At 37.3% G+C, this 25,211-nt stretch overlaps 1 protein-coding gene across 1 annotated transcript in view; it reads left to right on the top strand.

Annotated features, from left to right (window-relative positions):
- Positions 1-24,164, top strand: part of PEX7 (peroxisomal biogenesis factor 7) — a 41,066-nt gene extending 16,902 nt beyond the window's left edge. The window contains exons 6-10 of the mRNA XM_057379286.1: positions 1,366-1,472; positions 1,876-1,989; positions 4,730-4,785; positions 10,446-10,545; positions 21,278-24,164. Coding sequence (XP_057235269.1) covers positions 1,366-1,472; positions 1,876-1,989; positions 4,730-4,785; positions 10,446-10,545; positions 21,278-21,346 — 446 coding nt within the window. The 3' untranslated portion in view covers positions 21,347-24,164. The remainder of the gene's footprint in view (positions 1-1,365; positions 1,473-1,875; positions 1,990-4,729; positions 4,786-10,445; positions 10,546-21,277) is intronic.
- Positions 24,165-25,211: the final 1,047 nt, after the last annotated feature.

Consider the following 25,211-nt stretch of genomic DNA (forward strand, 5'->3'; position numbering starts at 1 on the left):
AATATTGCTGTGGCTCTAGGGATGGTTTTATTTGATCTGTAGCCAGTTTCTTGAAAAGAACTATTATTTTTTTGTGCCAAGCTGTGTATTTTATGACTGGTGACCAACAGGGCACTAAAACCATCAAAATGCTTGTATATAAATGGCATGAAAAAATAATTTTGAGGGAATATCAGTAATTTCTTCAGTAGCAAGGTAAAACAAGAGCTTTAAAATTTAGGTAGTATTGTTACATGCTTCATGTAGAAATCATGTTTTAATCACTTTTTAGTAATTAAATTTTTCTTTTGAATTAGTATAGGCATAATCATCAATTCTAATTAGTTTTCTCTCTCTGTAAGCAAATGAGCTACAGAATCAATTTTTGCTGATAGAAAGCTAAATATTCAGGGCTAAGGAGAAAATCACAATTTTAATAACTGAAAAGCATAGTTGTCCTATCAGCTGATGCAGCTATGCCTTACAAGCTATTAGGAACTGAAATTTTAGGAAGGGTGTGCACAAGTGCTAAAGATCTTTATGAGTAGAAGAAAATTTATGTCTGGAGGTAAAGAAAGAGGCACAGGTGATTAGCAGCTCTTAAATTAAGCTGGACTTCCTTCATTGCTGTGTGTGTGTGTGTGTGTAAAGATCTTTATGAGTAGAAGAAAATTTATGTCTGGAGGTAAAGAAAGAGGCACAGGTGATTAGCAGCTCTTAAATTAAGCTGGACTTCCTTCATTGCTGTGTGTGTGTGTGTATGTGTGTGTGTGTTTGTGTGTGCACACGCACTCCAAGGCTAAGGCACACGTCTTTCATATCTGTAACAGTTACAGTAGAATGACTTCATCATCCAATATTTCAATAAATGAGAGTGAAAACTACAGGTCATACGTTTTAAATTTTTCTTTAATTTAAGCAATTTTGAAATAAGTTGTGTATCAAATACTGTTCACTTTTCTTTGTGCCAAAAGCGTGTGACTAGGTGGTACCTCTCAGATGGATTGAAAAGAAAGCTTTTTCATTATTCTGATCTCCTAAGTTCATTTTTAAATGAAACTTAAGCTCCTAGTTTAATTAAATGTTATTTAAGTCTTTTGCATGACCTCCTTTTAATCAAATCTGAGTTTAAAAACCAGTGGAAATGCTAGTAATAAAATAAAGTTGTGGGGGTTTTTCCTAATGAAAGAGCAGTAGTAAGGGCAGGTACCTTTTCTTGCATCAATCCAACTTCTATAATGTGTCTATAATGTACGTGCTTTGTTTGGCATGAGTGTCCTCATGCAATCATTTGTATTTCACACAGCTCCAAAACACGTCTGATAATGGATTAACTGAATCCAGTAACTGATGCAACAAAATTGAATCAATTTCTCTTTGTTTCAGGGGATCAGACTTTAAGAATTTGGGATGTGAAAACCCCGGGAGTCAAACTTGTGATACCAGCCCACCAGGCTGAGGTCTTGAGCTGTGACTGGTGCAAATATGACGAGGTATACAGCTGTTCATCCCCCTGTTCTCCTAATTGAACCACTCATTAAATAGCAGGGGGTTTTATTGCTACATTATTGTATCTTCTGCTTGTAAAAACATGTCTAGTTGCTTTGTTACTCTCACTCACTGTTACATCTCCAGAAGAGCTTTGTTCTAACAGATGGTCAGCCCAAGCAGATCAGAGATTTTTCTTACTGTTTTGTGTAGGGGGCAGAGTAGTCAATAGTAGAAAACCAGTTTGTGTTCCTCTGTGCTTTTTAGTTACACACTAAGGATGTCAATTCATTTATGATTTATTAGTCTGTATTTTTTCATTTATCTAACTTTTGTATCCAAYATATGCATTGCTACAATTTAGTAATTAAATTGTCATGATACATCTGTGTTTTATCAAATCATCAGAACTTGCTGGTAACTGGTGCAGTTGACTGTAGCTTGAAAGGCTGGGATTTGAGGAACATCCGACAACCAGTGTTCGTCTTGCTTGGTCATACCTACGCTATCAGAAGAGTAAAAGTAAGTTGTATTTTATTTCCCATTGACCATCACTGAATTGTTATACAAGTTTTTCTCAAAAGCAGTAATATATTATCTAATAACTAGGAAAAACCAGGATTTTAGGTGTAACAGTGCTGTTTCTGAAAGCCTTCAGTTTAGCACTGTAAAATATTTTAAAATTTAAAGCTGGGATTTTAMAGTAAATTACATTTTCCAAGTCAGTATATCTATACAGAGTGTTAGAGAGCTTGAGAGAGGGTTTGAAGGTTCACTTCARCTAAGTTATATGGGAAATTTGAGATAGAGAAAGCATTTCCCTGTACCCATTTTTAAATGATGCTGTGCCCTTGTCTTTCTGCACAAAGTGTRAAAATTTCCAAAAGACAAAGTATAGAACTCACTGTGGTCACATATATTTGTGTGTACAAAGAAAACATTAATATGTTCAAAGAAATTTTGAAACTTTATGTGTGGAAGGTTGCAGATGACTATACTGGATCTGTGTACTACTAGAACACCCACCAATAAGAATTGGTTCTAGATGTACAATGACATTTTTTTTTCATGATACATGAAAATATRTATCCAAATATCTTTTTAGGTAAATTCAAAAACCATAACCATGTTTCAGTGTAAGATACTGAAGCCAGCAAAGAATGTGAGAGACAAATGCCCCAATATCAAAGTCTCCTGAAAAAGGAGATAATACTTGATCTTTCTAAAGGCTTTCAGGAACAGATATGTTTATTAATATTTTCTAGGAAGCTTGAACTGGTAGAAAAARAAGTGGTCCAGAGTCAGTATTTTGCCTCATATGGCCTTGGTGTGTTTCTAACCTATTTAGAAGTAATTATATTTAGTTTGTGATTTGTCTGTATCACAAATTCTGTTTGTGGTCAGACAACCTGAGAAGCTCCTACTCCTCCTTGTCCTGGCTACCACTGCCAGCTCTCCCCACTGGTGGTTGATGCAGAATCTTTTTTTCTAATTTAATGCCTGCATGACYATTCTCTAATCTGGCTCTGTGAAATATTTTTCATAGCAGAAGTTGCATCCATGTGCAAAGGAGACATATGTGAGAGTACACGACTTCTATTCCATCTTACCAAGCTTTCATTGCTTCCATTTCAAGACAGATGTGGCCTCTGAGTACAGAAAATATGACAGTGTGGGCCAGCACTTGGAGATGGTGCAGCACATCTACATTTCTTTGGTGTAACTCAACAGTCACACTGGATTGAGAGAGAGACCTGGATGCTGCCTCAAGAGAGGCAGCTGCCCTTTCTGCTACCCCTTCCCCTGCATTGTGCCAAYACTAGCTCACATTCTTAGCTGGCTACACTGAAACATAATTATGGTTTATCTAAAAAGATATTTGGATAAATGGTCTGTTGGAGGTCGGGATGGATGATATGGTGGTATCTTCTGCCTCTATGCAGCTGTTCAGATGATAAAATTGTTAATTACATTAATCTTGCAGTTAAATGGAACAGAATTTTCTCTTGTAGGAGAAAGACATTTYGCAAATTCTTTCAGGTCACATGTGTAGCTAAATATTTTGATACAGTTTGCTTAGGTAAGTTTCTAGGATACTTAAGGTTAATGTCAATGCTTTGATAGGATGGTTTTGCTTCATCTTAAACTATGTGGGCAGGCAAAGGGGGCTTATGGAAAGTGTACCATTTTTTTTGTTCCCTATCAGACTTCTTTCCCTCTAGTATTCATTTTCGTGAGGTATAGAACCTGTTTTGGTTTGGATTTTTTTCCCCTCAAAAAAAAACTGTAGGAAATCTGCAGAATTTCAAGTTCCAGCATGCACATCCCTGAATTCTGTTATAGTAAAAAGAGCTCTGTCAGCAGCATTCAGCAGCCATCAACATACACTACTCTCTTGGCAACCTGGGCAGTTGTGGCAATAGCCTAGTCYAAACTTTTGACTTTGTAATTGCTATGGTTAATATTAGAAGTCTTGAAGGAAGACTTACCTATGAACCACAGTGTGGGGGACTTTTTCAAAAAACTCAAGTTATGTCAGTGGCATGTTGTATTTCTTGCTGAGAAATACAGATCTTAAAATAKCTGGAAACTGAGGGTTGCCAGAACACCAGAGCTGAGATGAACAATTTTTGTGTGTCTGTATCCTTGTTGCTGCAGTTCTTAGACCAGYCTGCAACGGTACATGGAAGGGTGTATCCTGTAAAATGCCCCATAGGAGAGGGGGGAATCATGAAGTGATGTTATATTGCTTTCAGTTTTTCCATTTATCTCCAATTTTCCCATTTGTATAAATAATTTCAAAATGGTAGGATATAGAATTAATGACAGTAATATATCTTATGTTCTMTGCAGTATGGCACAGATTTTGTCTCCTGAACATAATTAACTGGTCACATAGCTGTTTTGAAACTTGATTTATATAATGAGATGAAACTCAGCCTGTTAGCCAAAAACAGAATTTAATGACTGTTTATATGACTGTTCCAGAACTTCTTAACTTTACAGCAGAGTTATTTGGCACTGCTGTAATGTAATCTAAGCAAACCAGGATTCCATAGAGCATTCCTTGTGACTATTAATTTTATGATTCCTTGTAATTAGAAGCTTGGGGGAGAAATACATTGATGTAGTCTGTTTTGTTGCAGCATGATGTGGTACCAACCAAGACCATTTGAATAGTTCTTTGATAACTTTCTACTTTGAGTAAGTCTGTATATGTTCACAATGCTTTAACTTTAAAAGTTGTTTTGTTTTCTTGCAGTTTTCACCATTCCATGCAACCCTGTTGGCCTCCTGCTCCTATGATTTTACTGTAAGGTACAGTATTTTCTCTAATTGGATAAAAATAGAAAGGTTATCTGTTTTAATGTGGCTTGCAATAGAAAACAGATCCAGAGTGGACACACTGAAGTCCAGTTCATGTTACTGTGAGATGCTTCATAAGGTATGTTGAAAACACATGGGTTTGTTGCTTAAAGGCCAGCTCAGTCACTCTGCTGAGCAATATCTGCTCTGTCAGATGCTTTCTGCAATTTTTTTTCACATCACTCTACTGAATATAGTTGTGTCCATCTGTGATAATGTCTGATAAGAAGGTAATACCCTCTTCAATTAATAGTTAGGTGAATTCGTATGTTTCTGTGACATATTTTTATTTAGGCTTTTTATGAACAAAGTTCTTTCCCAGCCAGTTTCTGAGGAAGCTTAAGTAGTGTTCCACAGTGTGTATGCTGAAGCTCTTTAGACAGTATTCTGCAAGTTCCCCTGGCTGCTCACTATATCTGATACTGCTGAGGATCTTATAGTACAGTTGTTTTAAAGCTAATTAAAAGTCCTAAAGAAGTTTGTTTTSATACTGGGATTTCTCTAAGATGCACAGTGTCATAGGACAATACTGTGAAGTATTTCTGAATATCTCAATMCTTTTATCTACATTTTAATTTTCTAACATAGACAATATAGTAGGCAGTACATTAAGAAATGGGAGAAGCCCTCTTGCCTCYATAAATGACTGCAAAGTTATCCCACTTGTCCAGATCATCTCAAGTAATGTCACTTMTGGTTGTGTCCTAATTGGTCTGACACCAGACCAAGAGAGTTTGTTTCCAAAGGGAAATCTTGCTAATTCTTGATGAGTGTACATGTTGCTAAATCATAAATCTATCCAGTCTTCYGCCATAACATCATATAAAGTTGCATCATGAAGTTAACCCATTAAACATTGAAGTGACTTGATTACGTTGTCATGCTCTTCCCCTTTTTTACACCGATTATACGTACTTCAGGTTTGGTAATGTGTTTCATGCAGTACTGAAATCTAGTGCGATTTCAGCTCTGACATTTTTGTACGTGAAAACTGTCAGCAAACATGGAGAGAGCTACCAGTTCACATAGCATTGTGTCTATAAATGCAAAGCTTGGGGATGTCTTCACAAAATTCAATCTAGGTATTTCCAGATATTTAATTGTGWCTAGGGACAGATGGCAGTGTTGAAGAGATGAAATAAAGATTTTTAATTGTTTTCTAAAACTGTTGGGTTTGGTATGAGGAAACAAACAGCAAAGAAGGCCAGGTGAAGGTCTTTGGAAAAGGTGTCACAGGCAAAATGTTCTATATAGTGGAGGAAAATCGTTACCATAAGAATTTCGGAACATGTCTTTTAAAGAATATGTGGTACTTCTACCATATATCCTATACTGTCATTTTTCTGCATGCACCATACAYTCCACATGCACATACATGCACACATCCTGACATGTGTGCACATGCATGTACATCACTAGTTATCTGGTGTAATACATTTCAATTTAAGGATAAAAATCCTTGATAAATATATAAAAGGTGGAAGAGAAGTTGGGATTCCAGTACATGGCATTAATTGTGGATCTTGTTGAATCTGCTCAAGGCCTGTGACCTTTTAGCCCCATTTGATAGTAATTCATAGAGAAATAGGGTGTGGCAGTCCTTCAAAAACAGTGTTAATTCCAATGTTATTTTAATAGCAGTTTAGTTATGATATTGTTCATTTTTATTCTTCAGTGGTTCTGTTTGAATCACAGAATTATCTGCAAGCATTAGTTTATAGTAGGTAACAGAATGGAGCATAGCATTGGAGCAGGCCTTTACTGTGGGAGCTCTGTAATCCTAAATGTTACTGAAGCCTTTAGGTTAACTAAAYAACTGCAGATATTAGCTGTGGTTACCAAAATGCCATGTAACAGTTTGGAGTTTTGTTTCAGGTACTACAGCTAATTTGGCACTGGATTATCTAAAAGCAAAAAATAGTGGGTTGAAAACAAAGTTAACAATGTTTAGCTTCATCCTTTGCAACTAGTATAATGATTGAATTGTGCACTGTAGTCAGGCTACTGAAAACAAACCTAGTTCACATGCCACCTTCATGCTGGGAGCTGAGATAAAGAGCGTATTGATTTGAACTTGAGTTTTTACATACCTTGGTATAATGATTTGGATTTAATCCCTGTCCAGTTAATGCTTCATTAAGACAATTTTTTTCTATACCATTTCCTTACTCTTTGGAAGAGCTCAGAAAAAATGCAGGCTAATTGAAGTACAGGTTGAACACAAATGAATCATTTAAATGCCAGGAAATACACAAAGTGCTGTGACATTTCCAGAACTACTTTGGTCTGCATGCATATTCTTAAACGTTATCTCTGTCAAAATTTASTTTGGAAGAACATCAGTGTCAACTTTTACTGGAATCACCATTTTGTATTTTTGGACTCTTCACTATAAAAAAGAAATCTTATGCATTAGTCATGGACAGTACTTACCAAAATCTAAACAGAAGAGCTGATAAATTATAGAGCTTCATTAAGCTGGAATTAGGCCAGATCTTGAATCATACTCACAGAAGCTTGTCCCTAAGGCAAAAAAGCAATTTTTGTTAAAAGTTATACTATACTGGATATCTTCTTTGCATCACACTGAGAGGTAAACCACCAGCTCCAGCTCTCCATCACTATGTACAAGTTCAGTAACTTGGATCACAAAGAAATTGTGCAGAACAAGGCTAATCATAAAATAAACTTGTTTTCACTTCAGTTAGTCATCCTTGTTATCCTTGTATTCTTTTTCTCTTTTTTCCCTTCATGGTGGAAAGCTGGGTGTTTGCTCATTTGCTCTCTTTTTTTTTCTTATTTTCCCCAAATGGAAAATGTCCTTTTATACTGAGATTGTTTCATAATGTTGATACTTTACTGGAGCTGTACTGAAATAATCTCTTCAGAATATTAGTATGGAAATAGTTAGATGTTCCCACTTAATGCCTGAAGTAACATCATTGCCCTGATTGGCCTGTGTCCAAAAGTAGCTCRACTCTAAGCTCTTCTCTGACAGAAGTTTTTCATGTTTGCAGGAAGAATTTTTACAAGTCAGTGTGGGAATTAGAGAATAGGAGCAGGGGGATGCTCCTATGTAGTAAACTAGCTCTGAGTTCTGTGTTACTCTTGCAAGATTCTTGACTTTATACCTCAAAAAAAAAATTGTTTCCTGTGACTTCTGCCTGTTCTGGTTGTGTGGGAATGCTGGCATTAGTCGTTGAGTGGGCATTTGTGGAAAGCACCCTCTTTACAGCTGATTCATGCCCACCTAAAAATGCAGACATCTTGTAACCTAAAAACAGTAGTAAGGCTTTCATGAATAAATATTTACCATAAATATTTTTATTACTCAGAAGGACATAGACTTGAGAAGTCATTATCTGTTCTTCCATCTGTGCCTTTTACATAGAACTATTTCCTAAAGTAATTTTTGAACCTATTGAATACTTAGCTAGATTTGACAGGAAACTTGAAGTCTAAATTTACTAAGCTTTTGCAAATTTACTGGAAACTCGTGAGCATGCAAGAGAGGGAAACTCCAAGTACTGCCTTAAGGAAGGTAAGAGATGTAACATGAATTCACCACCTGTCTAATCTTGCTGATCTGCYAGCTTCTCATCATGCAGCAACAGGCTGTAACACATGCATTGTGCAGACACTGGAACCTGAAATGATACTTGCTGCCTCTTTTTTCCCAGCCAGTGGTGAAGGCACAGGGGCATTGGGTAAGGGTAGAGTGGAGGGGAAGACAAGGTAGGAGATAGGCCGTAGAAACTATATTTGGGTTGGTAAAATGTTTTGGTCGGGGAGCACAGGTCTTCGTGACATTGCTATGGGTGGTACAAAGCACAAAATSCATGGCATGACAGGCTTTTTCTCTTCTCATAATGTCTTGTTTAGGAGAAGCAGTCTACTTACAACACATGTGCAGCTTAGGAATWGCATGTCAAGTACATGTAAAACAAACAAGAAACTGTAAAGAAATGAGGGAAAAGTTATACTTTCAACAAGYCTCGTGTTAAAAAGTTTAAGAAAATGCACTCATATAGGTTTTGGGTTGTCTGGGGTCAGTGCAAATGTGACTGAAATTGTGACTTCATACATGGTATGGATAAAAATAGCTGAGTGACACACCTGAAAGTCTATTTAAAGTTTTTGTTCATGTAGATCAGAAGTTATCTCCTTTAATCTTAGTTTTCAGTTATGAGCATCTGTCTTTCAAGAATYAGTAGAGAGCTAATGTGGTAAGGAAGGTTAACATTATTACTTAGAAACAACAAGATTTGTGTCCTTACCTTCTTCTGAACAAACGTGGGAGGATAAAATGCTGAGATGGTCTTTTGCTCCTCTCTCCTGCAAAATAAGTTGTTTATCTTAGATCTCAGGTACTAGGAAAAAATTAAGAGGGTTGTTGCTATGGCATAGCCATTGTGCTGATACTGCTCWCCTTGTTTATGGAGGAAATAACATCTACATATTAAACAAACTGACCCTACTGGCTCCARTGTTTGCTATTTTACCTGAATTGGTTTGAACTTTCAGTGTAGTTGGTCTGATAAGGAGCTATTCTTGTTAAGCATTGTTAATTTTCCCMATAAGAGCAAAGCAAAGAGACCTCTGTGATTGTTACAGAAGTAGTAAAGCATGTAATTGACCCTTGTGTGAAAGCCTGGGCTGTAGAAAATTTGTTTACAGCCTCAATTTGTTTACAGTCCACAAAATGTGCTGTGCTCTGTGGCCTGTGGACTTTCTCAACAGGATATACAACACAAGAAAGAGGAACAAATGTTTGTTTTGTGCCATTGTATGGGGGTCTGTCAGTGTGTTATCTGAAAGTTCTATTTTTGAATCCTTTTTTTCATGACTGAGGTGTCTTACACTTTCRTCCTGTCCACTCTTAGATCTCTCATAGTTGCTGTTAATTGCATTGATGGACACTGCCTCTAATGGGACAGTAGCTGGGAGAAGTAGAGCACCTCAGAATTCTTATTTTCTAAGTACTATTTATCAAYCAAAGCTCAAAAGAAAAATTGTTTTTTTAAATATGAACTAGTGGAATTAGCTGTAATTCAGCTGATCTGTGTAGTACAAATTTGTTAATAAATAATAATATTAAATTCTGTTKTACAGGAATGCAGTCTCTAATTTGAGAATGTGCATGACTGAGATCTCTAAATGAATGTGTAATTTTTATTTAAATAACGACTCCCTAGTTAATGATAKCAGAAACTGAGAAAAATCATCAATGGTGATAATATCTTTCAGGCATAAAACTCCYCAGCCATCAGTTAATAGAACAAGAGTATTCTAGCCTACATTTTTTTCTTCTGTTTTAATMATGTCCCAACAACTGCTCCTTGGTGCCAACTTTCATCTCAGTTTCTGCAACAGGAGAAAAAGTTGGCTTTGCCCAGTGGGGTTTARTTTATGCAAATCAGCAGATGGCTTTGCAGGAATATGATTTGTTATGTTTCCTGAGTGGATGAGTTTGCTTTTTTAAATACCCTGGCAGCCACAGATTTGTCAATATCTTGTATTATATTTTTGAAATGGCCTTTCAATTACTTTAATTGTGGTTTGTTTGATTTTTTTTTTTCTTTTTCTCGCTCCCTCCTTTATTCTCTCTGTAGATTCTGGGACTTTTCCAAGCCTAATCCTTTGCTGGAAACAGTTGAGCATCATACTGAATTTACATGTGGTCTGGATTTAAGTCTTCACAACCGTGGTCAGGTAAGAGCTGGGATGAATTTACTTTTCACTTGCCTGTTAATGGCTACTGTGGTCATAGCTGGACTGCAGGGCTCAGATCCTGAATAAGTTACCAGATTGCAGTAAGCTTCTGGAAGTGAGTCTGGCTGAATGCTTATTAAATAAACCTCATTTTAGGTCCATTTTTATTTGTGAAGCGTTTCCTTGCATTGGGTAGGAGAGGAGAGCAGCACAGACAAGATTGCAAGATCAGATAACTGAAAGCCACTGTGAGCTCTGGGAAAATGAAGTCTTTTGTTTCAAAAGAAAGAGTAGTAGGGAAGAGTCTGTAATGCCAAGCTTAGATACAGAGCATCCTTCCATCTGCCTAAATTACCCAGTTAAACATTGGTAGTGTCACACATGATGACTAGAGCTGATTTGGAGTAGGACAGGCTTAATCTGTGGTTGAAAATCTAAAACCCTCAGCTATTAAAGTAAGTAGAACCTATTTTATCAGTGGCACTTATGTACTAGTTCTGTAAGGATTGTCCTCTCTTTCTGTTGCAACAGTTGTTTCTGTTTAGTAAACAGGATTTTTTTTTGGTAGTATGAGTGGTTTTTTCAGATAAGAGTCTCTGAAAAACTRAAGTTAATTATTTGCTTTAAAATAAGAAAGCCTTTCGTTTTCACACAAAAATTACTGTAAACAAGTTAACTGTTCCTAATGAACTATTTGATGTGCCACAGATATAATTTGCATCGAGATTCTCCTCAAATTCACAGTAAATTGATTTTTTTTTTACCCCAGATAAAAATTACTTGTAACATMTGCATTCAAATTCTGTTTGAACAAAGCAAACTAAAAGCATTTTAATTTTMCTGGTTAAGGGACACAGGAGAAAGGTGTAGGTTTGGCAAAATACTTAGCTTATTGCATGTGGAACTGTTCTGGCCAAATGGTAGCTTGATGGGTTTTCTGCCTGAGTGTTTGTTCCTTAAATTCTGTTGCTTCAGTGGTGCTGCAGTAGCTGTTCCCTGGGCCATGCTGTGAACCATGTAGGGGAATTTGTRAGGCTGAAAAAAGCTTTCAAGGTTCAGGTTATTTTTTATGAGTGGAAGGCAAGAATACTTAAAGGCCAGTTGCTGAGGATTGGAACATCATCCTGAGTGACTGCATAGATAYGATTTTGGCTGCACTGGGTCCTGAGGGAGCAGCAAGCACAGCATAGTACATTTGGGGCCTCACAGTTCATGTGCTGAGCCCAGTTCAGCTTTCCATGAAGCTGGTGTGGGTTTTGCATTTGATTTAAGTGAGGAGAGAAGATTTTTCTTTCATTTTCTATTGAGGATGTGATTACTTTGASAATAAGCCCATTGCTTTATGGTAGATAATGATTTGGAAGAAAACTGCTGCACATGTATGTGGATGTGAAAAAAGGAAAATGATTATGATGTTGGCATAGCCACCAAAATTAGGATGTTTGTGCATTCAGGTATCTTTTTTTCCACATAGAAATTCTMCAAGTCTGATGTTGGACTGAGTGCACAAAATCTGTATATCTGGGGTACATATTGATATTTACTGTGTGCCAATGTGCGTTCCAGACAGAAGTTTGGCATTTGCAGCAGCTTTGATATTCCTCTGTTTTTTTCCATTGAGTTGATTTAATGTATTGTGAGGGTTGGATCTCACAGCAATGCCAAATGTGAATGTTTTGTTTTTTAAAAGAAGTTTAAAAAYGTGTGATAAAATTAAACTCTCACAAAGTTAAAGTGAACACAAGGGAAATGTAAACCCCATTTCTAAAGAAAGACCCATTAGACAGCACCTTSAGTACTTTGTTCAGCTCTGAATAGGACATGGACYTGTTGGAATGAGTCCAGAGAAAGGCCATAAGGATGATCAGAGGGCTGAAGCAGCTCTCATAGGCTGAGGGAGTTGGGGTTGCTCAGCCTGGAGAAGACAAGGCTCCAGGGAGACTTTGTAGCAGCCTTCCAGTACCTAAAGGGATCCTTCAAGAGAGCTGGAGAGGAGSTTTTTACAGGGACATGTAGTGATAGGACAAGGGATAATGGCTTCAAACTGGGAGATCATTGACTTAGGAAGGTATAAGGAAGAAATTCTTTACTGTCAGGGTAATGAGACACTGGAACAGGCTACCCAGAGATGTGGATGGAAGTGTTCAAGGCCAGGCTGGAAGGGACTTCASATAACCTGGTCTAGTGAAAGCCCTTTGCATGTCAGGGGTCTTGGAACTAGCTTTAAGGTCCCTTCCAGCCCAAACCATTCTATAATTCTAACAACATTTACWGAATAGTTGCTTCCAGTAGGAGCACTTGGAATCTTTTCCTGGCTTCTGCATCCATCCAACAAGGGTTATCTGCTTCTATTTTATGCTACTATTCCCATTATGTAGGTTGCCTTTGTGTCTGTTCTTTGTCAATCAGAGAGAGAGCTCCATTGTTTGTTTTCTTTATGTATTTGCATGTTTTGTGATTWTCACTGGGTGCTTTATAAGGAGTTATGACTTGAGATTTTAACTGCTTCTCTCCTCCAGGGAGAAGGAGAAGGAGGATCCAGGGAGAAKGCAGGGTAKTTTGTTCATAATGGACAAGCTATTAATTTATACTCAAATTAAGTACCATTATGGTCATTAACCTTTGCTTTCATTTTTAATGATATTTTTATTGTCTAGACAGGTTATGTTTTCTTTGGCTTTACACAATGAACTTCAGCATTTTGGAAGTAATTTTTGCATGTCAAGGAAAAAATTATCTGCACTATTGAAAGAGTGTTCAGAATAGATACTGTGATYAAGTAGCTAGTAATCTAGGAATTACAAGACATTCCTGGGCTGACTGAGCTTTGAGTAAAACCCACAGGCAGAGTAGGTCCACGCAAGCAGGCTGATTTTCGTGCTAAGGGAGGCAATATGTGGAGAGAGATCTGGTCATTAGGAATGTGAAGAGTATTAGCTAGATGAAACAGAAAACTCCTTTGTGTTTAATGAAAGAGTYTAATATCTATTTTGGAGTATCTGCCTTTGTTTAATTTTTTTTTGAAAGCTTTGCATTTTAAAAATCAGATGTTGTTTGGTCTGAGTTTTTTTTTCCCATCATAATGTTAGCATCAGGTTCATGGCAATTTGAGACAACAAACATTCTGGTGCATAGAAAAATGTATATTTTGCACTGCAAAGTATGTACAGAAACGATCCTCATGATATTCAGGGTATTTCTCTGTTAAGCTGCAAGTGCTGATGTGAGAGTTTGCCAGGCAGGTTTTCCAGGAGAAAATATTCCCAACTGCAGCTTTCAGCCAAAGTAGCCTTTGGCACACGCAAACACAGGGACAAGACCTTAATCACCAAAAATCTTTTCAATTTGTGATGGCATCTAGTATTAAGAACCGAGAAAATCTCTTCACCCTGTCAACAATATTAGGTATTTGCAGTTTTTTAAATCTGGCAGTTCTTCCCAAAGTTTAAGGATCAGAAAATCAAAGTTTGCTTCTTTGTATACACTTAGACTTAAGATGCATGTAAGGTATAAAAAAATGGCAATCAGCCATAAACTATTCCTTGTTTTGGGCTGTTAATGCTAGACCACATGGGGTTGTGCTCTGTAGCTCATTGGATTTCTTACTTTACTTCTGACATATACTTTCCTTGTATGTGATCTGTAARTGGTCTGATGAATAAAAATACCATACTCCTTTAAGCCATCTCTTCCTGGGATTTTGCTGTGTTTATGTTCATGCTTACGTGCTGTAGGTAATTTCCTTTGGTATTATTTCTGCAGCTTTATTTAGAAGCAGCCTTTTTCTTCTGTTGGAAGTTGGATGCAATATGGGAGACATGAATTAATTTTAAATATCTTCAGGCAATCCATTAATGACAAAGATCGAAAGTACAGATCCTGTGAATATTCACTTCCTGTCTTTATTCTGAAATTATTTCCATAAGTATATAAAGAATAGAAAATGCTTTATATAGCATGAATTGCTTTAAATATTGGRCAAAAAGATACCCAGCCTTTTCTGTTGCAGTTGTAAAATATTTTGCATAACACAAATGTAAGAAAAACTGTAGCTCTGAATTTTGTATGAAAATCTTTTTCAATTACACCTCACATCTCACAGTTCAGAACTCTGTAAAGCAGCGAAAGGAAAATATAAATTAGTTTTTTCCATCAGGCTTTGTGTCGTGCTGCTGAGAACAGGATTAAGTACCTAATGGGAGCAGGAGAGGAATCTTTCAGTTTCTCTATACTTCTGTGCTATGAACAATGACATTCCTAAACTGCAAGGATATGTGATTTTCAGTGGGAGTGATGGCAAGTGGTGTAGTGGCTCAGAGCATTTGGTATGTGAAAAGCACRTTAGACATCTGTACTGTGCCAGATCAGAACAGGACTTCATGATGTACAGAGCTGAGCAGAGGTGCCTGCATCAGTCTGTTGATCCCATGAAACTGATGATATCCTGCAGCACTAAAATTTTAAAAGCTGTAATTTCTTACTAGCTGGAGGGAGGCCATAGCCAAGCTGTATACACTCGAGCTGCGTGTCCTGAAGGTAACTTGAAGTCTAGTTCTAAATTCATCCAGCTTTATGAAGAAATTCGTGATCATCTGYCAAGTTTTAGTGTACAAGTTTGTTCTACTCCTTGTTTTCCTTGTGCAGCTTTTGCAGCGTGCTGCTTTAGCTGTGCCAACGCAGGAAGCAGAAGGGACAGGAGGGGCTGCAGAAGTTGGCTTTACCAGTATAGCCAAATATAAATGCAGATCATGCCTTTAGTATGGCTGTTTGGCTACGCTGTTTTGCTGTTCATTTAAATTAATTGTGGATGCTCAAAAGGCTCAGAAATGTTGATTGTTCCTTATAAAAGTAGAGTTACGTCTTGTGGAAATGTACAGAAAAACAGACTTTCTCTGCTTTTTTTTCTTTTGATTGCTTACTCTTAACTTTTACACATAATTAACAATGGCCTGATAGCTTCCACCCAGCTGTTGTGGCTATCCCACTGCTATAATTGTAACACTGTCTGTACTTCATTTTAGTCTCTCCTTATGGTCCTTCTTGAGGATGCTACTCGAGTTATGCAGTTTCCTTGATTCCTTCAGATAAAAAGAACCTACTCACCTAATTTCAGAGTGAATTTTTKCTTGAAAATATAAGAATTCACCAGCTGCAAATGTTAAACTAATCTGAATTTCTTACAGAGTTGTAGGGGCTAAAAGGTGACATTATTTACTGGTGCTTATTGTATGTTTTTCCCAAACTGTGAAAATTAAACTTTCACTGTCTTAAGTCAAATCCAGCCACTCATGAGTAATGAGTGCCATTTGCCGTCATCAGCAAAAGTCTCTTGGTGTTTGGARAGGTTTCTGTCAGGCATCACAATCCTGTAGAAGCTGCAAGTGTAGGGAGAGGAAAACCAAATTTGATACTGTAGTACTGGGAAGGGTGAGAGACAGTAGTTTCTTACTCAGTAAATGTGTTGCTTGTGCATTTTATTTGGTGCAGTGTCTTACAAATACTTGCTACTTCTGTGAGCCCCATCATTTAGTCAGTGTGGTGGATTCTGTTTCTCTCCTGCATGGGTGGTAAMTGTTCAAGAAGTCCCAGTGATTTGCACTACTGAAACTCAGTGGAAGACAGCAGGATTTTGCAGCTGTTACTGTTTGGCTTATGGTTATTTGTGATTATATCCCAAAAAGAAGTAACTTCACTCCGAGCTGAAGGATGGAAGATTGGATAGGATCATTGGAAAACACAGTTTCACTGATACAAATTGACTGCATTTGGGGTCATTAAGATCAGTATCAGCACAGAAAGGCATTTTGCAGTTCCAATGTATCTTCTACTGAATTTAACAATTGAATTACCCATTAAAAAACAGTTCTTGGAAGACTGAGGTGATGTTTTTCTCCTTATTTGTAGAGTACAGAGGAATTGCTACAAAATCTGAGGAGACTTCAAGGATTTTTTTCTCTTACCTGTAGCTCACATCTCCATTTCCTTTACAGCTTACTGATGAAATTCATACTTGAAAGACTTGCATTTAGGAATTTGTGGCATGACTTCCAAGTCATCTTCCCGTTGCCCATGTCAGGGAAACAAAACAAATGTTGAGACAGCTCTCTGCTTCTTAGAAGCGTACTTTGTGGCATGTGTTGGCAATGTAAAAAATAATATCACTCAAATCTTTTATCTTCTTTTTCCTTAAGAAAGARATTTGTTTTTTAAGCAGTATTTGGAACATTTGTTTCTGATAACTCTAGTTTGAACCCAGATCTTTATAAGAMGTTCTGGTCTGGGGCCTGTTTCATTTTGTATTTACTGGAAATAATTAAATCAAGGTGTTTCTTCAAAAGTAAATTTTAAAAARTATTTGTGTTACTGCACATTGAAAAGAAAAGGTTTTATTTGCAAACTCCCATCACTTTCACTTTTGTGGAAAGGTTAGCATGTCGTTTTCTCTGGCAACTGCTAACCAAACAGGCCACAATAGTGGTCCAGATTTTCTAGAAGAAGAGAGGTATTGAACGAATTTCAACTCATACGTGATCCATTTATGCACTTGACCAATTAGTTTTAATGTTCACCTGTGAAAATAATTTGATGAGTAGCAAACCTAATGGCTTGCTTTATCTTCAATTACTCTCCATGCCACACTCTTAGAGGATATTCATGATCCCTCAAAAATATGTAATAATGATATAAATAAACCATTAAATTCTGTTTGAGAAGACACAGAAGATAAGAAACTAAAAGAGGAAGGGAAACACAACACTAATGGGAGTCAAGAACTGAATAGTTTTTCTACTGTCTATTCTACAGGAAAAATGAGGTCTCATTTAAAACTGGGATGGGGAAAGGCACATTTATGTATTATCATGTGATTCATTATGAGCACTCTGGAAGCTCAGTGGCACCAAGATAGTTCTGGAGATATTAATCTACACAGGGCTGTGCATTGTTCTGATTAAACCCTTTCACAAAGGGTAATTGAACTCTTAAGTTTTTKGTTGTTCTTTGGAATATATTTAATCTTGATTAGGGCTTGCAGATTTATTGTGCCTTCAAGTACTGAAAAAAAAAATTAGTAGCTAACTTGGGAGTTTTCTCTTGTTCTCTTGCTTCTTCTGAACAGTGAAGAGGCAGAATGTCATGCAGGTAATTGCACTAGACTGAATGGATTGCCCTCGGGTGCTGGAAAAGGTCTAAGTCTATTGCAAGGCAAGATGATTGTGATGAATAGGAAACAGAGGGCCTGTCAAGGGAGTAAATCAGTTAGTGAGTCAATGGAAATGGTTCTGATAAATGGATGGATGTCAGTATTAAATCAGTTGGTGGAAAACATTGTTATACTCTGAGACAAGGATAAACATTTCTATGAAATACAGGATAGCTGTTTCAGTTGAGTTGAAMTATGATTTTCTAGTCAAGCAATTAGCTTTCTGTGATGACTGCAGTTTTTAGTTTGTTTTCTTGCTTTTTGGCTTTACTTGAAGAGAAATAAACTGACCCCCATTTTTTGTACTTGCTTTTGTATCTCTGCTGGGAGATAAATTGGCATGATATTTATTCTGAAGTAGTAACAGTAAGCTTTAGTGTATAGGCTGGTAGTGCAACTTTGCTACTGAAATAAAAGCATTAAAGACAAGTAATAAATGTYATTTTGTTAGACTGCCTTTGTCCCATGTAGCTTTAGTTACGATGAAAATTACCAGGCTTAGAATGCTTTTTCTATTTGCATTACTTCTTGATGTATTTTATCAGGCAGTACCACATGAAATACGTTTGTTTTACAGTTAAGCTCTAGTTATTCTCCTTTTCTAGACAATTTCTAGTAGTTGAAAGTTGCTGTAGTAAAACTGCATTGTATAGTTGCAAGAGTATTCATAAATGATAATGAAAGATGCATGGCATACAAAATACGCCATGCAAAATAGTCAATAGTATAGGAATATTGCAATTTATACAGTTCTTTGCAACTGAAATAAACTGTCCTCTACTCTGTTGGCATGTCAGTTTCAAAGAAAAAAAACAGTGAGAAAACTGAAATCAGTGAGATTTGTTTGAATCTCAGAGTAAAGTCTGTCCCCAAGAGAGCAGACATTTTTTGCAGAAGAACAAATTTCCATCCCTTCATATTCCTAATGACAAGGACTTTTATCAGGTACGCAAATAAACTGTGAGTCCATTTTCAGTTTTCCTCTGTCTTCATCCTACTACGAGGATTTTCTCCACCTGTCAGTAATATCTCATTGATCAAGATATGAACCCTAGGAACTTGAAGTTTTTTTAATGCTATATTTATTTACTGTGGAATGCTGGATGAACCCTCATCCCAATGAAATCTGCCTCTATTTTAATATTTAAATTAGGTAGCAGTTAGTTTATTTTGAAATAAAGGCTAAAGTGCTTAAAAGTATGTATTAAAAATGGTCACATGTCACATGAGAACTGACATTTTTGAATACTTTTAAAGCACTTAAAGTCAATATCCCATGTTTCCCTCTTCTGAGGAAAGACACTAAACTCTCATAAGACCACAGTATAMAACAGGTCACAAGATAAAAGGCAAAATGCAAGGAGAAGACGTTTTGTAAACCGATACAGTAGCTGCATGAACAGGTCCTTCTCTTTATCTTAGGATCATCTTAGTCTTTTGTATTTGAAGCAGTGACAGTCTCTGAGCTACTGCAAAGGGGCATGTACCAGCTGTCCATCAGTGAATGCTGGCTGCTGCACTCTGAGCTTATAGTTGCCCCCWTTCTCTGCCCCCTTGGCTGTATTTTGGAGAAAATATGCTATTTCATTTTTAATGCTCTTCCATGCTGATGTGTTCTAGTTTCCTGTAGATACCTGTTTGCTGTACTTTGCATGTGTATTTTCCTCAAGATTTCCAATATCAGGATTTCATTACAGACTTCCTGCTGCACCAGAGAACTTTATTCACTCTTACTTACTGTAGCTTTTGTTTTCCTTTTGTTGGCTGGCTGTACTTTCTCCTTTCATGTGGTATCATTAAGTCAATGAGCTGGGCAACCTATTGAAAGTGATCCTTTTCAAACTCTTTTAATATCCCCTGTTTATTTTTAGTGTTGCTAGATTAAATGGTTCTATAACTGTATTTATTCAGAGGAAATTTCAGGGGTGGTAATTACATTGATAACAGGTGGGAATTCCCATGGGATTTTTTCCAAATGTTATTTCTGTTTCTAGTTTCTTTACAAAAGTAGAAAGTATTGCCTACAGAACATTGATCTATAGCTGTGGAGAATAGTAAAAAAACCTGCMGTTTATATGATTGCCGGTTTCCACAGTGTTTAGTGGAAAACTCAAATTTTCCTTTTGGTGTGATTTGGGAGACTGCAATGCAGCAGAACATTATGCTACAGAAAGCTCTATTATGTCGTATGAATAGACAGACGTGTTGTCAAGAGTTTTTTTGACCCATTTAGATGTATATGGAAAGCACTTCAAATAACTAAGTAGAACCAGCTAAGGAAGCAATAAAATATGAATAATAGTTCAGTATAGTAAACGCAAAATGGACTAATTATAGTCTGAAATCAAACACTGTAGTTGGATTTCCAAATTTTTAGTGTGCAGCTGTTCATTCTGGCTCTAGAAGAGAAAATGAATTGCAGTCTGCAGCAGAAGGAAGCTTGTTGTGCAGAGGTCCAGTACTGTATCTTTTGTGATCCCAACTGGAAATGACATTGTAAAGATAATGCAATATGGATTCTGCCAGATTTACTGGTGTTTATTTGTGGACCTCATCAGYGTTTTCTCTTTAGCTCTCCTCTTTYTTCTGTTTGCCTTGTCTCCTGCAATATTTTGTGAATGTATGTGATAGGWTCCCTTCAGTGTGGTTAACCCTTTCACTTTGTTAGAGACTCTGAAGTGCATTTTAAATTGATTTTCAAACCTAAAGCATTCTGTAGTCTACCTCCTTGGAATCTTGTTATTTATTAAAGTCTTTTAATSCTATCAACTTAGGTTAACATTCTGGTTTTCTGGTTTTAAGCCTTCATCTAGAATAGAACTTGGGACTTTGAATTCAGAAAAGTTTCAGTTATATTTTAAGATGCCTTTGCCACAAGTGGTACCACTTCTTAACAGKCTAGTGGGGTCTAGGTAGTGCTTGAAGCAACACTACAGCTCCCTAATCTCATAGCTCAGTAAACGGACATCTCTCTTCTCGACAACARAGTGATCTCATAGCTTATCAAGTGTGAGACTCAAATTCTGACTTAATTCTTCAGGAAACTTCCTATATAATTTTTCTGAACTTTTTGGTTTTCCAGCAGTGAACATTAGGAAAATGTCTATAACAAATTTCTGTACCTGCAAGCAAAAGGAAGTTGTTCAGATCTGGTCATGAAGTGTTTTGATATTATGGTAGAAGGATCCTAAGACTCTGTAAAAAGCAAAAACAAGGCCTGGACTTYTATGATGTTCTTCTCTAATTTAATTTCCAGTTACATTCTTTTGCCTATTTGGAACAATCACTTGAAACCCAAAGTTTTCCCTGCTTTCCTCATGGGGAGCATGAAAAATAGGAGGTTGTTAATTTTCATGTTTTTCAGTAAGGTTAAGGTTAAAAGAAACAAAAACAAAACCAATTTCATTATCATACAACTKTGAAGCATTGTAAGTCAGAGTACTGACAGATATTAAATCCACAATATGCATTAAGTTCCCTGTTTTTTTTGACACTTATGAAGGATCTAAATAGATTTTGTTTGCTTTATAGGTGGTGGACTGTGCTTGGGATGAACTAGTCAAGATCTATACTCCATCGTGTCTGGCAGTTCCTGTTTAGAAGAGAAGATGATCTGACATGCCAGGAACCTTTCTGTCTTCCCCCACAATCAGACTTGTGCTGAAGTATCAACTAATCTTAGTGTCTCTTTCTAAGTCAGACTGCTTGAATGGGGTGTTGTGCACTTGAACATGTGGAGACTTYGGGGTTTGGTTTACTGTACAGGTCATACTTGAACTTGCAAAATGTTCAACAGCTACTCGATGGCTGAGGAGCAGCCAYAGCAGATTGGAGTGGTGTCTTCAGAGCTGAATCACCAACACGAGTTTGTGATCTTTCTGGCTAATGGTGAGAGCAGAAGCCTGAATCTTCCTGTTCCTTATAAAATAACTGGCAGTGTATTTTGAGGTAATGTCACTGTAGAAAAGAAAAGACAGGAAAGGAAAAGAAAATAAAGGCTCTTTACTGTAAAGTACTGTAATGTCAACTGAAGTTTGTATCACTCAGATGCATTTATATATTTTGCTGTGAGTCACATTGCATTATTTCCTTTCACAATATGATGCTCTTGATCGACAGTAAATGTCATAGTTTATAGCTAGCTGATTTATTTGACCTTTTTGATTGCCGCTTCACAAAGATGGTAAAGATTATTTTCATGTATTTTTTCCTTTAGATCTCCTTGAGTAAAACAGTTGATGAAGTTATGTAGAAAGATTCTCTGATAATAGAGAAGATGGTTATGAAAAGATGAAATATATGCACAACTAATTGGATCAAAGTCCTCAAGATTTAGATACAGGGCAACCATCTTTTCTGTTAGACTTGTCTTCTATTTTAACTTAGAAAGTTTTCCAAGAAACAGAAGAGGAATGTGGCCATATATCCAGTGTTTGTGGATCTCTCACAGCCTGGCCAAAGTGAAAACTGATGTCCAGACCAGTTGAACCTATATACATGCAGATTAATTGCATGACATAAGCATAGCAGTTCCAGCATGGCCAAACTATTGTGGTTGCTAGAATATATTCAACATGTTCTAGGCATGTTGAATACTTTGCATTCCCCCTTTGACCCCTCAGCSCACATGCTGGTACTTTCGTCTGAGTTTTCTGGGTTAAGTAGAGATGTTCAGTTGTTATGCTTTCCCAGACACCTTTGAATACTCTTTTAGGATCCAACTGTCATAGTACTGCAGCATTCATTGGTATGTKTTAGGCTTCTCACCTGGTTTCCTGCTAGCCTTTTTTGTTTTAACCTTCTTAAGGCTGTCTCCTTTCTGCTGTTAAGCCATCTCAATTACYGTTACCATCAAAAGACTCTTTGCAGGTTGGGTCTTTGCGGATCTTTGGTCAGGTTTTCATAGTCTGCTGTTAATAAATGTACCCTTCTGGGATGCAGTGCTCATAGATCAACCAACAGCAGACACTGCCAGATCTGCTGGATGCTTTGAAGCAATGAAGGAAAGAATTCAGCTGAGCTAAGACCTGCAAGTTGAAAGAAAAGAATGGTTGTTCTATCTTGCAGAAAGAGCCAGGGAACTAACAGGCAGGTACAGGGAGACATGCATATATTGATGTGGTATATAGGGCAGGACAGGAAGAAAATTTCTTCTACAGCGTGATAATTTGGATCCCAGTAGGATCTTTTACTTTTCTTGGTCAATGCAAACTGGCCCCAGAATGCTATCGTTTTGAGCTGAATTAATAACAAAAAATAGATTGTATCGCTTTTTATGACAGTGTGCTGTACCAAATCCCAAACATTTACTGCACCTTAATTCTATGTGCTGAGGAATAATGCAACAATAAAGCTGTGCTGCATGCAGCTTTCAGCAGTACCATGGGCCRTAAAATCTAATTTTAGGCATTAAAATTGATTATTTCAACTTCAATAGTTCTTCCACTCTTCTGTTTTATCTCCCTTTTCTGCTTCGATTACAAGTTACTTGTCTGAGTGGAACATTTTGATGGCAGGTGTGTATTTTATACGCATGTTTCTGGAAAGACAGAGGGAGTGGGATTTTCTAGAATGCTGCCATAGTGTATAAGTTRGAAGGGCAAATTTAGCAGATCTAGTGCATGGGGGGAATTAGGAATTCTGAACATGCACACTCAGCACATGGATTAAACCTTTCCTCAACTGCCTTCTCTCCCTTCATGTCCCGGTTAGCTTCAGTGCCGAGGGTTGCTGTATTCAGATTTAATTCTCTTGAAAGATGAGCACATCCAGAAGATGTGCATAGTAAATAAAAACTGTGGCCTTTAATCTTCCTGTGTGATCTTTGAATGGAGARAATGTGCTGTAACATTTCTGCACTGTAACAGAAAAAAAACAATTTGGCAATAGTTGTTGCTAATTCTCAGGGAATATTTGCTATAGTTGTTTTGAAGAAATACTTCTTATTTTATGACCAAAATACTAGCTTCCAATCTTTTTTTTTTAATTTGCTGAAACAGTTAACAACAACAATCTTAAAATATTTAATGTGTTCTGCTTTCAAACTTGCGCCTGTGAAAGATTTTGTTTTATTGAGTCTGAGTTTCTCTTTGGTTCAAGAAACATACTGATTAATCAAGTTCTAAAGGTGTGGATTTGTTGTTCTATAATACTATTAAATTAATTGCACACAGTATCTTTGACTATATTCTTGTGTTCTCTTCCCCAATTAAAAAATGTTGTTCAAAAAGGAAATGCCRTGAAAGATACTGAGAGTATTTTCTACAAAAAGTATCATAATCATGGTTTATTTCAAGTGTGAATACTGGGTGATGGTCACATTTTCCCCCTGTACTTATAGAGACTATATTATGTAACTTTTCCTAGCTGTACGTCCCATTAGATCTGCATTTTCATAAAGGAAAGCTATTTTAAATTATTCTTTGTGTCTGCTTGTGCAGAGTATGTGTCAGTGATGAAGTGATCTCTTTTTTTCTAGCCAAGTGCAGTGTTGGCCTCAAATTTTGCTGCATAGGCAGGGTGTACTGTGCCTGTCAGTAGTGCTGCTCAGCTGTGCTTGGGGTCACAGGATGGGGAATGGATGCAGCTCTGCACAATTCTTCCTTGATAGACCTCATGGTTGCGTTAGACTCTAATTAAAGCAAATTTTCCATTAAACATTGTATATAGATCTTTACCATCCCATCCAAGAAGCCACTTAAAAAAAAAACCTGCCCTTAGGAACACACCAATTTGCTGCCAGTGTTTTTTTCCTCTCAACGAGGAACAGGTACCCGTGTCGTTGTACCTAGGTGAAATGCTGAGCTGAGCATAATTTCCATYAAAAGATGAGAGTTACGGTATCATAATCATCTCATTAGGGTAACGAACTACAGAGCCATCCATTGCTATGGTCTGTGCCCTGCTGCCAGGAAAAACTCTTTAATAGAGAGTCAGCGAACAAACTCTGAGTGAGCAGCCACTGTTCCCTCTGGACACATAAACAGCCTGTGTCGGGGATGTACCTTCACTGAAATGTCACCTCAGGTGATGTCTCCCCGTTGCTTTATTCAATTCCTCCCCAGTGAAGAGCAGGAGAACACATTTTTTATAACTGGAGTTGTGAAGAGGCAGTGGGAGACAGRTACTGAACCTGGCCTGAATCCATATTGATAAAGGGATGGTCTGGCAAGGGACAACAGCTTCCCCTCCATGTCCCTTTGCTGTCAATAGACAAGATTAAAATTAGGGGTGCCATAAAAGATGTTGCARGAGAAGCTGCCCTTACAGCACGGGTGAGTTCCAAAATACAGGATTTGGTGCTTGAACACTTGGCTTTCCAAACTGAGTATTGGTGCAGCCTCTCCTCGAGTACTCCATTCAGTTCTGGGCCCACAAGGTAAGAAGGATGTGAAGGTGCTTGAATGCATCCAGAAGCGTGCCTCAAAGCTGGGGAAAGGGCTAGGGGATGTCCTGTGAGGAGAGG

Source organism: Malurus melanocephalus, unplaced genomic scaffold (genome assembly GCF_030028575.1).
Source record: "Malurus melanocephalus ecotype Western Australia unplaced genomic scaffold, MMel_1.1 scaffold_400, whole genome shotgun sequence".
NCBI lineage: Eukaryota > Metazoa > Chordata > Aves > Passeriformes > Maluridae > Malurus > Malurus melanocephalus.